At 43.3% G+C, this 17,605-nt stretch overlaps 2 protein-coding genes across 2 annotated transcripts in view; both read right to left on the reverse strand.

The window, feature by feature from the left end:
- Positions 1–17,605, reverse strand: part of LOC127916588 (zinc finger CCHC domain-containing protein 3-like) — a 128,852-nt gene that overhangs the window by 75,562 nt on the left and 35,685 nt on the right. The gene's annotated exons all lie outside the window — the stretch shown is intronic.
- Positions 1,385–17,280, reverse strand: LOC118369964 (zinc finger protein 883-like). The gene is made up of 2 exons (XM_035754723.2): positions 16,757–17,280; positions 1,385–3,264 (listed from the first exon to the last, which is right to left on the reverse strand). The coding sequence occupies exons 1-2, from the start codon at positions 17,043–17,045 to the stop codon at positions 2,069–2,071; spliced, it is 1,485 nt and encodes a 494-aa protein (XP_035610616.2). The 5' UTR covers positions 17,046–17,280; the 3' UTR covers positions 1,385–2,068.

The raw sequence follows: 17,605 nt of genomic DNA on the forward strand, positions 1-17,605 counted from the left end.
ATGGGAGACATGGGAGAATTACATGTTAAACAATACATCATGTAGATGTATATAATGAACAGACTAGGTCTATACTGCTCCTACATGGTGTAACAATACATCATGTAGATGTATATAAGGAACAGACGAGGTCTGTACTGCTCCTACAGTGCATTCAGAAAGTATTCAAACCCCTTCAAATGTTCTACATTTGTTACGTTACCATGGCAGCCTTATTCTAAAATGGATTAAAAATACTCATCAATCTACACACAATACCCCATAACGTTTTTAATTTTTTTTGTTGCTAATTTATTAAAATAAACTGAAAAATCACATTTACATAAGTATTCAGACTCTTTACTACGTACTTTGTTGAAACACCTTTGGCAGCGATTACAGCCTTGAGTCTTCTTGTGTATGACGCTACAAGCTTGGCACACCTGTATTTGGGGAGTTTCTCCCATTCTTCTCTGCAGATCCTCTCAAGCTCTGTCAGGTTGGATGGGGAGCGTCACTGCACAGCTATTTTCAGGTTTCTCTAGAGATGTTCGATCGGGTTCAAGTCCGGGGTCTGGCTGGGTCACTCAAGGTTATTCAGAGACTTGTCCTGAAGCAACTCCGCCGTTGTCTTGGCTGTGGGCTTAAGGCTGTTGTACTGTTGGTAGGTGAACCGTTACCCCAGTCTGAGGTCCTGAGTTCTCTGTAGCAGGTTTTCATCAAGGTTCTCTCTGTACTTTGCTCCGTTCATCTTTCTCTCGATTCTGATTAGTCTCCCAGTCCCTGCCGCTGAAAAACATCCCCACAGCATGATGCTGCCACCACCATGCTTTACGCCAGGCGAGACGCTTGGCATTCAGGCCAAAGAGTTCAGTCCTTAGGTGCCTTTTGGCTCCAAGCGGGCTGTCCTGTTCTTATTACTGAAGAGTGGTTTCCGTCTGGCCACTCTACTACAAAGGCCTGATTGGTGGAGTGCTGCAGAGATGGTTGTCCTTCTGGAAGGTTCTCCCGTCTCCACAGAGGAGCTCTGGAGCTCTGTCAGAGTGACCATCGGGTTCTTGGTCACCTCCCTGACCAAGGCCCTTCTACCCCCATTTCTCAGTTTGGCAGGCGGCCAGCTCTAGGAAGAGTCTTGGTGGTTCCAAACTTCTTCCATTGTAGAATGATGGTGACCACTGTGTTCTTGGGGACCTTCAATGCTACAGACATTTTTTGGTACCCTTCCCCAGATCTGTGCCTCGACACGATCCTGTCTCTGAGCTCTATTGACAATTTCTTCGAACTCATTGCTTGGTGTTTGCTCTGACGGGCATTGTCAACTGTGGGACCAACTGTGGGACAGGTTTCATCATAAACAATATGATTTCATGTGGCATAAACAAAAACACAAATTCTCAGTCAAAAATATAAGTCAGAACACAGCGACTTTATTCTCACATGTGATTTCAGGTTCTGTGACTGGGAAAATGTCCTTCCACACAGCGAGAGAGGAGTGGTAGAGCTTTTTTGGTGTGTCTTCTTATGCTCCTTCAGACTCCTTAACCAGACAAAACTCTTTCCACACTGGGAGTATTGGAAAGGCTTTTCTCCTGTGTGTGTCCTTCCTGTGCTTTTAAGTCCCCGACTCGTGAAAATCAATTTTACGCTGGGAGCAGTGGTAAAGCTTCTCTCCTGTGTTTGTCCACTCATGCTCCTTCAGGCTCCCTAACTGAAGAAAACTCATTCCACAGTGGGAACAGTAATAAGTCTAGTCCCTCTCATACCAAAGACAGAGTATTTAGTGAAATACTAAGAAGAGAACTGAATCAAACCTTCATAAAATAAAACGGTCTTCCTGCGAGACTAGATTCCTCAAAAACCTGAAGTCAGTTTTCAGAACATTCCATAATTTCTTAACTTGGTGGCTGCCCCAATAATAATAAAAATGCAGAACATAAAATCTAATCTTGCTCTCATGTTTATAGTAGAGCTCTATAGGCAAAGGGAAAGGGGGATACCTAGTCAGTTGTACAACTGAATGCATTCAACTGAAATGTGTCTTCCGCATTTAACCCAAACCCTCTGAATCAGAGAGGTGTGAGGGGTTGCCTTAATCGACATCCACGTCTTCGGTGCCCGGATTTTCTTCTGTGTGTATTCTCTCATGCCTTTTCAGGGTAGCTAACACGGTAAAACTCTTTCTACAATGGGAACATTGGAAAGGCTTTTCTCCTGTGTGTGTCCTCTCATGAGCTTTTAGGTCCCCTACTCGGGAAAATCTATTTTTACACTGGGAACAGTGGTAAGGCTTTTCTCCTGTGTGTATTCTCTCATGCTCTTGTAGGTGCCCTCTCTGAGTAAAACTGTTTCCACAATGGGAACATTGGAATGGCTTTTCTCCTGTGTGTATTCTCTCGTGCCTTTTTAGGTTACTTAACACAATAAAACTCTTTCCACACTGGGAACATTGGAAAGGCTTTTCTCCTGTGTGTGTCCACTCATGCTCCTTCAGGCTCCTTGACTGAATAAAACTCATTCCACAGTGGGAACAGTGATGAGGCTTTTCTCCTGTGTGTATTCTCTCATGCCTTTTCAGGTTAGCTAACACGGTAAAACGCTTTCCACACTGGGAACAATGGAAAGGTTCTTCTCCTGTGTGTGTCCACTCATGAGCTTTTAGGTCCCCTGATCGGGAAAATCTCTTTTCACAATGGAAGCAATGGTACGGCTTTTCTCCTGTGTGTATTCTCTCATGCCTTTTCAAGTTAGCTAACAGGGTAAAAATCTTTCTACACTGGGAACACTGGAAAGGCTTTTCTTCTGTGTGTGTCCACTCATGTGCCTTCAGGCTCGCAAACTGAATAAAACTCATTCCACAGTGGGAACAGTGATAAGGACTTTCTCCTGTGTGTATTCTCTCATGCCTTTTCAGATTAGCTAACAGGGTAAAACTCTTTCCACACTGGGAACATTGAAAAGGCTTTTCTCCTGTGTGTATTCTCTCATGCCTTTTCAGGTTATTTAACACAGTAAAACCCTTTCCACACTGGGAACAGTGATAAGGCTTTTCTCCCGTGTGTGTCCTTTCATGAGCTTTTAAGTCCCCTGATCCGGAAAATCCCTTTTCACATTGGAAGCAGTGGTATGGCTTTTCTCCTGTGTGTGTCCTCTCATGGTGCTTTAGATTCCCTAACCAGCGAAAACTCTTTTCACAGTGGGAGCAGTGGTGTCGTCTCGCTGGTTTGGGCGTCTCTGGGTCTGGTTCCCCTGAAGGACTCTTCCTGCTGTCAGAGTCTGGTATCTCTCCTGCCAAAGACAAACAGAGTATCTCGTTAAACAGATACCTGAATGAAACCTAGGAATAAAACTGTCTTCCTATGAGGTTTAATCTAGACTAGATCCCTATGAGGTTTAATCTAGACTAGATCCCTCAATAAAAGAGCAGAACTGGTCATCACAGAGCGGCTGTAAGTGTTTTGTAGGCTGGGTAAATCCTTTTGAATTCAATATTTTTGACAGCATCCCTTTTTATTTAAATAAAGCTTTCCTTACATGTTTGCCTGTGAAGGAAGAAAACATTAATGACATATACAGTACCAGTCAAAAGTTTGGACACACCTATTCTTTCCAGGGTTTGTCTTTATTTTGACTATTTTCTACATTGTAGAGTAATAGTGAAGACATGAAAACACATATGGGATCATGTAGGAACCAAAAAAAGTGGTAAACAAATCAAAATATATTTTTGATTCTTCAAAGGTGCCACCCTTTGCCTTGATGACAGCTTTGCACACTCTTGGCATTCTCTCAAATAGCTTCACCTGAAATGCTTTTCAAACCGTCTTGAAGGAGTTCCCACATATGCTGAGCACTTATTGGCTGCTTTCCTTCGCTCTGTGGTACAATTAATCCCAAACCATCTCAATTGGGTTGAGGTTGGGTGATTGTGGAGGCCAGGTCATCTGATGCAGCACTCAATCACTCTCATTTTTGGTGAAATAGCCTTTACACAGAATGGAGGTGTGTTGGGTCATTGTCCTTTTGAAAAACAAATGATAGTCCCACTAAGCGCAAACCAGATGGGATGGCATATCGCTTCAGAATGCTGTGGTAGCCAGACAGGTGTGTGCCTTTCTAAATCATGTCCAATCAATTGAATTTACAGGTGGACTCCAATCAAGTTGTAGAAACATCTCAAGGATGATCAATGGAAACGGGATTCACATGAGCGCAGTTTAGAGTCGCAAACGGTCTGAATACTTATGTAAATAAGGTATCTGTTTTTTCTTTTTAATAAATGTGACATTTTTTCTCCAAACCTATTTTCTCTTTGTCATTATGGGGTATTGTGATGTCATTATTGGAAATTGTGTGTAGATTGGTGAGGATTGGTATTTATTCAATCCATTGTAGAATAAGGCTGTAACGTAACACAATGTGGAAAGAGTTTAGTGACATAAATAAGGGATTAAAGACATTTTTTAAATATCTCTCAGATAGGACATACACTTCAGAACAAACTTACTTTAGATGTTCTGGGGGAAACAATGTTACTATGGTTACTGTTGTTCCATGTTGTGATTGTTATCCAATGTGTTACTATGGTTACTGTTGTTCCATGTTGTGAATGTTATCCAATGTGTTACTATGGGATATAGCAGTATGGCCAAATAAGTTGACATTAAATGACCTAATTTTATTATTATTGATACTTCCAGTTCAAAATCAAATAGCAAAATTTTCCTTGGTATAATCTTAAAACAATTCCATATAGCTTAGAATAACCTCCCCCTCAGACAAGGACATCCTCAGACAGGGCTTAGACTGTAAAACTATCATTTAGATCTGATGATTGGTCAGGCCCATTCATTTTCAATGAAGAGAAGCAAAGTGGGCGACATGAGCAAGGCGGGACAAAAGTTGAGGGAAAGCTGAAAGTAGATTTTTTTTATACCCCTTTTCTCCCCAATTTGTCCTATTGCTGCCACTCCTGTACAGACTCAGGAGAGGCAAAGGTTAAGAGCCATGCGTCCTCCGAAACACGACCGTGCCAAACCGCACTGCTTCTTGACACACTGCTCGCTTAACCCAGATGCCAGCCGCACCAATGTGTCGGAGAAAATACTGTCCAGCTGGCGACCGAAGTCAACGTGCATGCGCCCGGCCAACACAAGGAGTCGATAGAGCGCAATGGGACAAGGACATCCAAGCCGGCCAAACCCTCCCCTATGGGCCAATTCAAATGTGTGCCGCCTCATGTGTCTCCCCGGTTGCGGCCGGCTGCGACACAGCCCAGGATCAAACCCGGATCTGTAGAGCAACGCAGTGCTCTGCCACTCGGGAGGCTGTTGATACCTAGCACTACCTATTATACTTGCTAGCACCACACGAGAGCGAAGATAGCGTGGTTATCCACATGTTTTACCAATAGTATAAACACCCCGTTACCTGCAAGCTCTTCCTCAACAACAATGCAGTATTCAATATCAAAAGTAAAGAAATGTTTTAAAATGCAGGGACCCAATACTAAAGGTTCTATTTTAACGAACAAAAACAAAAATCTTATCAAACCCGCGTGGTGCAGTTGAGTTGTGGGTGTCAGAAATAATGTAGCTATTTATACAGCAGGAATTCTGATAAATAAGTTGTAGCTGTGACGAGGGCTTGACCTCACTGGCCAAAGAAAACATGTTCCCAACCTTTTCATGTGGTTGGATCACGTTGTGTATTTACAGTGTTTGATGTGGTGTTGTCATAACCTCCGGGAGGAGAGAATGGATGTTTACCCTGGGAGGTTCCATGCCAGCGGAGCTCAGAATCCAAGATATCAAAAATATTTTCAGGCTAGGCTGGTGTGTGTACGTGCGTAATGTGTGGACGAGAGTTCGACCGATTATGATTTTTCAACGCCGATACCAATTATTAGAGGACCAAAAAAAGCAGATATCGATTTTTTTTTTAAGTGTATATTTATATGTAATAATGACAATTACAACAATATTGAATTAACACTTTTATTTTAACTTAATATAATACATCAATCAAATCAATTTAGCCTCAAATAAATAATGAAACATGTTCAATTTGGTTTAAATAATGCAAAAACAAAGTGTTGGAGAAGAAAGTACAAGTGCACTATGTGCCATGTAAAAAAGCTAACGTTTAAATTCCTTGCTCAGAACATGAGAACATATGAAAGCTGATGGTTCCTTTTAAAATGAGTCTTCAATATTCCCAGGTAAGACGTTTTAGGTTGTAGTTATTATAGGAATTATAGGACTATTCCTCTCTATACCATTTGTATTTCATATACCTTTGACTATTGGATGTTCTTATAGGCACTTTAGTATTGCCAGTGGAACAGTATAGCTTCCGTCTCTCCTCTCGAACCTACCTGGGCTCGAACCAGGAACACATCGACAACAGCCACCCTCGAAGCATCGTTACCCATCGCTCCACAAAAGCCGCGGCCCTTGCAGAGCCACTACTTCAAGGTCTCAGAGCGAGTGACGTCACCAACTGAAACGCTATTACCACGCACCCCGCTATCTAGCTAACCATTTCACATTGGTTACACCAGCCTAATCTCGGGAGTTGATAGGCTTGAAGTCAAACACAGCTTAACGCTTGAAGCAAAGCGAAGAGCTGCCGGCAAACACACTAAAGTGCTGTTTGAATGAATGCTTATGAGCCTGCTGCTGCCTACCACCGCTCAGGCAGACTGCTCTATCAAATCATACTTAGTTAAAACATGATAACACACAGAAATACGAGCCTTAGGTCATGAATATGGTCAAATCCGGAAACATCATTTCGAAAACAAAACGCTTATACTTTCAGTGAAATACGTAACCGTTCCGTATTTTATCTAACGGGTGGCATCCATAAGTCTAAATATTCCTGTTACATTGCACAACCTTCAATGTTATGTCATAATTACGTACAATTCTGGCAAATTAGTTTGCAACGAGCCAGGTGGCCCAAACTGTTGCATATACCCTGACTCTGCGTGCAATGAATGCAAGAGAAGTGACACAATTTCCCTGGTTTAATATTGCCTGCTAACCTGGATTTCTTTTAACAATAATATGCAGTTTAAAAATATATACTTCTGTGTATTGATTTTAAGAAAGGCATTGATGTTTATGGTTAGGTACATTCGTGCAACGATTATGCTTTTTTTGCAAATGCGCTTTTGTTAAATCATCCCCCGTTTGGTGAAGTTGGCTGTCTTTGTTAGGAAGAAATAGTCTTCACACAGTTTGCAACGGGCCATGCGGCCCAAACTGTTGCATATACCCTGACTCTGTTGCACAGAATGCAAGAGAAGTGACACAATTTTCCTAGTTAAAAGAAATTCATGTTAGCAGACAATGCTAACTAAATATGCAGGTTTACAACTATATACTTGTGTATTGATTTTAAGAAAGGCATTGATGTTTATGGTTAGGTACACGTTGGAGCAACGATAGTATTTTTTCACAAATGCGCACCGCATCGATTATATGCAACGCAGGACACGCTCGATAAACTAGTAATATCAACCATGTGTAGTTAACTAGTGATTATGTTAAGATTTTTATTTATTTATAAGATACGTTTAATGCTAGATAGCACCTTACCTTGGCTCCTTGCTGCACTCGCATAACAGGTAGTCAGTCTGCCACGCAGGCTCCTCGTGGAGTGCAATGTAATCGGCCATTCTGATTAATCGGTCGACCTCTACTCGACACATTATAAGCTAAGTATCTCTGTGTTGAAACAGACTAACGAGACCCTACTGTAAATCAAGCATACAATAACATATTATAAACATCAATTTGTTAGGGATGTTGGATCCAACATGGAGCACGGCATAACTGTCTTTACCAGAGTAATGAATGAAGATGCACTTTGGTAGTTGTTGCATGTCGTGATGTTTGTCATGTGAATGTCATTCAGAAAATTATTTCTGGGATCAGCTGATGATAGTTGAACATGTGACTAACTAAACAGCTACAGTATTAAGTATTGTGTGTAATCACTGAAGAACCGCGTTAATGACAGTATCCATTTGTGTGTTGTGAATCAACTTAAGGTTACTCTCGGATTTAGTAAACTCTCAAATGATGTAGGATTTATGTGCCCATGAAAACTGTTTTCCCAGCGTAACATAAGGAGACACTAAATGTTACGTAGTTAGGGAGCATTTCAACGATCTGAATACAACAAACTGTCCAATTTTAAGATCCAGTATTTAAGTTGAAGTTTTTCATATGACAAGCATAACGTTATGACTATAACTACTGCTGGAGGAGGGAAACGAGGTACAACATACTATTATATCTGTTATGTTCTGTTAATTACTGATGTCCCCTTTAAGGATGGAGCACCCTTGGTCATGTGCAGGTTGTTCTATGTTATTCTGGTACTAACTCGTTTTAGTAAATGTGAAGCTCCAGTTCAATTGCTTGTATTCCGAGTCTTTCTTATTACATAAATAAGTACTAAGTGTTAAGACACTACAATGGCGACGAGGATGATTACCTGCAGTGTGCATCACGACTACAGATGGAGTTCGTAGGAAGAGAGGAAGATTTTGACCCTGTAGCACAACAGCTAGCAAGCAGTGAAGACGAGGGGAGAGCTGACGAGAACGAGGCGGCAGATCAAAGACCCGTGGAGCCGGAGGTAAAGAGAATGGCTAGCATCGGGAAAATAGGTGTGTTTGATGACACGCAAGAAAACTGGGCAACTTACATTGAACGACTGGAACAGTACTTCATTGCAAACGACATTGCTGATAACAAAAGAGTACCAGGGTTGTTGAGTTTAATTGGCCCAAAAACATACAGTTTGCTAAGAGATCTGACTGCCCCTCTGCAGCCCTCAAATAAAACATTCACAGAGATTGTGGAGATATTGCAAAATCACCTATCACCTAAACCACTCCTCATCACGGAACGTTTTCATTTCCACAAGAGAGATCAGAATGAGGGGGAGGGTGTTAGTTTCTTCAACACTGCTACATATGTACTGTCTGAACATTGCCAGTTTGGAGAGAACCTAAATGACACATTAAGGGATAGATTTGTTTGTGGACTGAAACATGAACACATTCAAAAACGTTTGCTCACAGAATCAGAGCTCACGTTTGCAAAGGTTGTTGAAATTGCTGTGGCTATGGAAATCGCGACTCAAGATGCATTTGAGTTTTCGAATTGCTGTGCGTTTTGTTGCCAACCTATTTTGCTACCTGACAACTTTACGGGTTTCACTTTTTAATTACCGTTCATATATTTATTTATTTTTTCCTCAACTTTTTCACTCCGGACGCTTTATCTGGACACGATTCGTCAGGACCTCCAACAGCCGAAGCTAAGTAGTAACATTAACATGATGCCTTCTAATTGCAGCCGCTGTGCTCGCCTTACGGCGAGGATAGCTGTACTGCAAGCCCAGCTTCAGACGCAATCGTTAGGCAAGGGTAATTTCAGTGTAGGAAAGGATGAAACAGCGTCTGTGCCACCAGTAAGTACAGATAGTAGTATAAATCCCCTGGCACAGTCCCCGCAGCCGGACAACTTTCTCACGGTTTCTGGAAGGAAATGCTGTAGGAACGCTCAACCGGTGTCGCTCATTCAGCAGACAGAAACTTTCAACCGGTTCTCCCCATTAAGCAGCGGGTCGGTGTCAGAGGCCGAGTCTTCTCTGGTCTCTACTCCTCCCGTTACGGGGTCTGAGACGCCGAAGCTTCCCACCATTAGCTCTGACAAATTGAAAACTCTAGTCATTGGCGACTCCATTACCCGCAGTATTAGACTTAAAGCGAATCATCCAGCGATCATACACTGTTTACCCGGGGCAGGGCTACCGACGTTAAGGCTAATCTGAAGATGGTGCTGGCTAAAGCTAAAACTGGCGAGTGTAGAGAGTATAGAGATATTGTTATCCACGTCGGCACCAACGATGTTAGGATGAAACAGTCAGAGATCACCAAGCGCAACATAGCTTCTGCGTGCATATCAGCTAGAAAGATGTGTCGGCATCGAGTAATTGTCTCTGGCCCCCTCCCAGTTAGGGGAGTGATGAGCTCTACAGCAGAGTCTCACAACTCAATCGCTGGTTGAAAACTGTTTTCTGCCCCTCCCAAAAGATAGAATTTGTAGATAATTGGCCCTCTTTCTGGGACTCACCCACAAACAGGACCAAGCCTGACCTGCTGAGGAGTGACGGACTCCATCCTAGCTGGAGGGGTGCTCTCATCTTATCTGCCAACATAGACAGGGCTCTAACTCCTCTAGCTCCACAATGAAATAGGGTGCAGGCCAGGCAGCAGGCTATTAGCCAGCCTGCCAGCATAGTGGAGTCTGCCACTAGCATAGTCAGTGTAGTCAGCTCAGCTATCACCATTGAGACCGTGTCTGTGCCTCGACCTAGGTTGGGCAAAACTAAACATGGCGGTGTTCGCCTTAGCAATCTCACTAGGATAAAGACCACCTCCATTCCTGTCATTACTGAAAGAGATCATGATACCTCACATCTCAAAATAGGGCTACTTAATGTTAGATCCCTTACTTCAAAGGCAATTATAGTCAATGAACTAATCACTGATCATAATCTTGATGTGATTGGCCTGACTGAAACATGGCTTAAGCCTGATGAATTTACTGTGTTAAATGAGGCCTCACCTCCTGGCTACACTAGTGACCATATCCCCGTGCATCCCGCAAAGGCGGAGGTGTTGCTAACATTTACGATAGCAAATTTCAATTTACAAAAAAAAAAATGACGTTTTCGTCTTTTGAGCTTCTAGTCATGAAATCTATGCAGCCTACTCAATCACTTTTTATAGCTACTGTTTACAGGCCTCCTGGGCCATATACAGCGTTTCTCACTGAGTTCCCTGAATTCCTATCAGACCTTGTAGTCATTGCAGATAATATTCTAATCTTTGGTGACTTTAATATTCACATGGAAAAGTCCACAGACCCACTCCAAAAGGCTTTTGGAGCCATCATCGACTCAGTGGGTTTTGTCCAACATGTCTCTGGACCCACTCACTGTCACAGTCATACGCTGGACCTAGTTTTGTCCCATGGAATAAATGTTGTGGATCTTAATGTTTTTCCTCATAATCCTGGACTATCGGACCACCATTTTATTACGTTTGCAATTGCAACAAATAATCTGCTCAGACCCCAACCAAGGAACATCAAAAGTCGTGCTATAAATTCACAGACAACACAAAGATTCCTTGATGCCCTTCCAGACTCCCTCTGCCTACCAGAAAATTGGAACGGAAATGGCGCCACACCAAACTGGAAGTCTTCCGACTAGCTTGGAAGGACGGTACCCTGCAGTACCGAAGAGCCCTTACTGCTGCTCGATCGTCCTATTTTTCTAACTTAATTGAGGAAAATAAGAACAATCCGAAATTCCTTTTGATACTGTGGCAAAGCTAACTAAAAAGCAGCATTCCCCAAGAGAGGATGACTTTCACTTTAGCAGTGATAAATTCATGAACTTCTTTGAGGAAAAGATTATGATTATTAGAAAGCAAATTACGGACTCCTCTTTAAACCTGCGTATTCCTCCAAACCTCAGTTGTCCTGAGTCTGCACAACTCTGCCAGGACCTAGGATCAAGAGAGACGCTCAAGTGTTTTAGTACTATATCTCTTGACACAATGATGAAAATAATCATGGCCTCTAAACCTTCAAGCTGTATACTGGACCCTATTCCAACTAAACTACTGAAAGAGCTGCTTCCTGTGCTTGGCCCTCCTATGTTGAACATAATAAACGGCTCTCTATCCACTGGATGTGTACCAAACTCACTAAAAGTGGCAGTAATAAAGCCTCTCTTGAAAAAGCCAAACCTTGACCCAGAAAATATAAAAAACTATCGGCCTATATCGAATCTTCCATTCCTCTCAAAGATTTTAGAGAAGGCTGTTGCGCAGCAACTCACTGCCTTCCTGAAGACAAACAATGTATACGAAATGCTTCAGTCTGGTTTTAGACCCCATCATAGCACTGAGACGGCACTTGTGAAGGTGGTAAATGACATTTTAATGGCATCGGACCGAGGCTCTGCATCTGTCCTCGTGCTCCTAGACCTTAGTGCTGCTTTTGATACCATCGATCACCACATTCTTTTGGAGAGATTGGAAACCCAAATTGGTCTACACGGACATGTTCTGGCCTGGTTTAGGTCTTATCTGTCGGAAAGATATCAGTTTGTCTCTGTGAATGGTTTGTCCTCTGACAAATCAACTGTACATTTCGGTGTTCCTCAAGGTTCTGTTTTAGGACCACTATTGTTTTCACTATATATTTTACCTCTTGGGGATGTTATTCGAAAACATAATGTAAACTTTCACTGCTATGCGGATGACACACAGCTGTACATTTCAATGAAACATGGTGAAGCCCCAAAATTGCCCTCGCTAGAAGCATGTGTTTCAGACATAAGGAAGTGGATGGCTGCAAACTTTCTACTATTAAACTCGGACAAAACAGAGATGCTTGTTCTAGGTCCCAAGAAACAAAGAGATCTTCTGTTGAATCTGACAATTAATCTTAATGGTTGTACAGTCGTCTCAAATAAAACTGTGAAGGACCTCGGCGTTACTCTGGACCCTGATCTCTCTTTTGAAGAACATATCAAGACCATTTCGAGGACAGCTTTTTTCCATCTACGTAACATTGCAAAAATCAGAAACTTTCTGTCCAAAAATGATGCAGAAAAATTAATCCATGCTTTTGTCACTTCTAGGTTAGACTACTGCAATGCTCTATTTTCCGGCTACCCGGATAAAGCACTAAATAAACTTCAGTTAGTGCTAAATACGGCTGCTAGAATCCTGACTAGAACCAAAAAATTTGATCATATTACTCCAGTGCTAGCCTCTCTACACTGGCTTCCTGTCAAAGCAAGGGCTGATTTCAAGGTTTTACTGCTAACCTACAAAGCATTACATGGGCTTGCTCCTACCTACCTCTCTGATTTGGTCCTGCCGTACATACCTACACGTACGCTACGGTCACAAGACGCAGGCCTCCTAATTGTCCCTAGAATTTCTAAGCAAACAGCTGGAGGCAGGGCTTTCTCCTATAGAGCTCCATTTTTATGGAACGGTCTGCCTACCCATGTCAGAGACGCAAACTCGGTCTCAACCTTTAAGTCTTTACTGAAGACTCATCTCTTCAGTGGGTCATATGATTGAGTGTAGTCTGGCCCAGGAGTGGGAAGGTGAACGGAAAGGCTCTGGAGCAACGAACCGCCCTTGCTGTCTCTGCCTGGCCGGTTCCCCTCTTTCCACTGGGATTCTCTGCCTCTAACCCTGTTACGGGGCTGAGTCACTGGCTTGCTGGGGCTCTCTCGTGCCGTCCCTGGGGGGGTGCGTCACCTGGGTGGGTTGATTCACTGTTGTGGTCGGCCTGTCTGGGTTGCCCCCTTGGGTTGTACCGTGGCGGAGATCTTTGTGGGCTATACTCGGCCTTGTCTCAGGATGGTGAGTTGGTGGTTGAAGATATCCCTCTAGTGGTGTGGGGGCTGTGCTTTGGCAAAGTGGGTGGGGTTATATCCTTCCTGTTTGGCCCTGTCCGGGGTGTCCTCGGATGGGGCCACAGTGTCTCCTGACCCCTCCTGTCTCAGCCTCCAGTATTTATGCTGCAGTAGTTTATGTGTCGGGGGGCTAGGGTCAGTTTGTTATATCTGGAGTACTTCTCCTGTCCTATTCGGTGTCCTGTGTGAATCTAAGTGTGCGTTCTCTAATTCTCTCCTTCTCTCTTTCTTTCTCTCTCTCGGAGGACCTGAGCCCTAGGACCATGCCCCAGGACTACCTGACATGATGACTCCCTGCTGTCCCCAGTCCACCTGGCCATGCTGCTGCTCCAGTTTCAACTGGCCTGGGCCCTAGGACCATGTCCCAGGACTACCTGACATGAGGACTCCTTGCTGTCCCCAGTCCACCTGGCCATGCTCCTGCTCCAGTTTCAACTGTTCTGCCTTACTATTATTCAACCATGCTGGGTCATTTATGAACATTTGAACATCTTGGCCACGTTCTGTTATAATCTCCACCCGGCACAGCCAAAAGAGGACTGGCCACCCCACATATGCTCTCTAATTCTCTCTTTCTTTCTCTCTCTCTCGGAGGACCTGAGCCCTAGGACAGTGCCCCAGGACTACCTGACATGATGGCTCCTTGCTGTCCCCATTCCACCTGACTGCTGCTGCTCCAGTTTCAACTGTTCTGCCTTATTATTATTCGACCATGCTGGTCATTTATGAACATTTGAACATCTTGGTCATGTTCTGTTATAATCTCTACCCGGCACAGCCAGAAGAGGACTGGCCACCCCACATAGCCCGGTTCCTCTCTAGGTTTCTTCCTAGGTTTTGGCCTTTCTAGGGAGTTTTTCCTAGCCACCGTGCTTTTACACCTGCATTGTTTGCTGTTTGGGGTTTTAGGCTGGGTTTCTGTACAGCACTTTGAGATATCAGCTGATGTACGAAGGGCTATATAAATAAATTTGATTTGATTTGATTTGAAAGTAAAAGAAGTACTGACCTGTCACAAATTTCCCTGCACAAGTTCACGCAGTCGACAGCGCCCCCGTGTGGCCGAAAAATGCAACAGGTGTGACAGAGATGGTCACAGAGCAGAGGACTGCCGTTTCAAAGACAAAATGTGTCACAAATGCAGTAGTAGGGGGCACATTCAAAGAGCATGCAAAGCAAAATTCAGTCACAACAGGAAAACTGAGAAAATGAAAGGGTCTGTGAATGCACTAGCAGAGAACAGTGGCAGTGATTCAGATGAACGATTAATTGGTACAATGGTATCAAACACTCAACCTCAGCTCCATACCACCCTGCCACCAATGGGCTGGCAGAACGCTTTGTGCAAACCCTAAAGCAAGGACTCCGTGCAGCAAAACGAGACGAAGGGACTTTGCAAACAAAACTGGCCAAGTTCCTGGCCTCCTACCGAAACACCCCACATGCCACGACAAATGAAAGCCCAGCCGCACTGATGTTCGGGAGGCCTCTCCGCACACAGCTGGACATCATGAAGCCAAACAGGCGTAATGAAGTGCTGAACAAACAAGCCAAGATGCTCTCCGGTGGCCGGGAGCGCCATCTCCAAGCAGGACAGGAAGTGATGGTGTGAAACTACAGAAGAGGAGGGAAATGGAGAAGAGGGGCAGTACACACACAAACAGGACCCAGAACTTACCAGGTTCAAGTGAGCCCAGACATAATCTGGCGGCGTCACATTAACCAAATACATTCCACGGAAAACAGCACAACAATTGAGAGAGAACAGGCACAGAGAGCTCCTGAGAGTGACACAGGGAACTGTAGAGGACAGTGGGGCAGTAGAGACCCCAGGCTGTTAATTACTGATGTCCCCTTTAAGGAGGGAGCACCCTTGGTCATGCGCAGTATTGTTCTATGTTATTCTGGTACTAACTCGTTTGAGTAAATGTGAAGCTCCAGTTCAATTGCTTGTATTCCGAGTCTTTCTTATTACATAAATAAGTACTAAGTGTTAAGACACTAACAATATCCACATGTTATGACTATAACTACTGTTCCCTGAAGGAGGGTAACTAGGTACAACATACTATTAAATCCACATGTTATGACTATAACTACTGTTCCCTGAAGGAGGGAAAATAGGTACAACATACTATTAAATCCACGCCTCGCCTTCAACAGGTGATGAGTGTGAGACTCGGATTTATTCCTTAAATTTAATACCGCACTTCACCGACCCAGGAAATGGCGGGGCCAAACAGGTGTTGTAACTCGTTCATAATTGGCACGCAGATCGGTAGAAATAGTAAGATAAATTAGCACTCCAAATGGAAATAAGTTCGCCAATTTTAACAGAAACTTCAGGAGCATAACGTCAGAATATAAGAAGGCCAGCAGCAGGTGGGAAATTGGTAATTTTCTTCTGGTTATATTGATCCCTGGCTACCTCAAGTCATGTGTGTGTAACGGATGTGACACGGCTAGCTTAGTTAGCGGTGTGCGCTAAATAGCGTTTCAATCGGTTACGTCACTTGCTCTGAGACCTTGAAGTAGTAGTTCCCCTTGCTCTGCAAGGGCCGCGGCTTTTGTGGAGCGATGGGTAACGATGCTTCATGGGTGACTGTTGTTGATGTGTTATATGAGGTTTACTTGATCAAACAGAAGTTTATTAATGCTTAAGTTATGTGGACACGTGACATACCGACAACTTTGATAAAAACACTAAGAGTTGTCTCCAGATCGCTATGCATATTCATGCTAGTAGCTTAGCATCTCTCTCAATTGAATACAGGCGGTTGACGTCAACAACACTCATATAATATAAACAATAGATTACAATAATAAGATGGATCCACCAATCCAAAGAAAGGATATGTAGGAGAGACAACCCGCAGTGCCGCTTTGTGGACAACGACTCCCCTTGTCAGGGCTGAGAGACATCTTGTCAGTATATCCATATTCGTTGGTGGAGCCAACCCAACTCTCACATGGCACTATTGGGGGGCACGGTATGTAGTAAATCATCACTACATTTAAATCACTACATGCCGGGCCCCCCAGTCTGCGGTCAGCAGATAGACCCTTCTCAAATGTACATGTTAAGTCACTTTTTGGAAACGGAACGGAGAAAACAAGGGGCAGCTTGCTCTCTACGTCGTCTGATTCTAGACATATCAGTCATCATCTTAGGGCCCTCCGTTGAAGAGGTATTGACGAGCCAACTCAGAATATTCAAAGTTAAAAACACATTTAAGGCGGTACTTACTGGTGTTAATCAGATCTCCCATCTCCTCATCTTCATCTTTCAATGTGACTGTAATCTCCCCTTCCTTCTTCACTCCAAAAACTGCATCCTCTTTCTCTGCCTCCTCTTCTTTCACTGAAACGTCTTCTTCCTCTTCTTTCACTGTAACAGCCTCACACTCTACTTCTTGTTTAACTGTGACATCCTCTTCTTCCTTCTCCTCTTTCACGACAATGTTCAGCCCCAGAGTTTCTTTCTCCGTCCAGCAGACCTCCTCTTCTTCAACAGGAGAGAAGTTTAGGGAGCTCATGTTCAGGGATGTTAGCTAGCTATCATTAGTGACTAGGCTAGTGCTAACTTAACCAGCCAACTACTATAGCTGACTAATAAAAAATAACGTAATATTAAATAGTTTAACAAGTAGATATGACAGAAGTGTGTCTAAAACACAGTAGGTAATATACACCGAAAGCGTATAAATAGCTGGAATCTTTCGGCTATGTTGGCTAGCAAGCTACCGGGGTGGTTAACGAGCTGTTTCTGAAGAACCGTCCACTAGATTATACGTCACGCTTGCAGCGTCGCCTGAAAGACTCACATCGGGGAAACGGGGAGTTGAGGATCATATTTTATTTTCAGATAAAGTTCGTTTTAAATGTAGTTAATAAATAAATAAAATACTTTAGTTAAGTAGTTCAGACCCCTTGGCTTTTTCCACATGTTGTTACCTTACAGCCTTATTCTAAAATGGATTAAATATAAAATGTTCCTCATCAATCTACACACAATACAAAGCGAAAGCAAAAACAGAAATACCTTATTCACATAAGTATTCAGACCCTTTGCTATGAGACATATTACAGACATATT

This window comes from Oncorhynchus keta, chromosome 37, assembly GCF_023373465.1.
Source record: "Oncorhynchus keta strain PuntledgeMale-10-30-2019 chromosome 37, Oket_V2, whole genome shotgun sequence".
NCBI lineage: Eukaryota > Metazoa > Chordata > Actinopteri > Salmoniformes > Salmonidae > Oncorhynchus > Oncorhynchus keta.

Coding starts and splice junctions, on each gene's coding strand:
- LOC118369964 (XM_035754723.2), bottom strand. CDS start 17,045: ATGAGCTCCCTAAACTTCTCTCCTGTTGAAGAAGAGGAGGTCTGCTGG. Junction 3,265..16,756: donor GGGAGATCTGATTAACACCA/GTAAGTACCGCC, acceptor TGTCTTTGGCAG/GAGAGATACCAGACTCTGAC.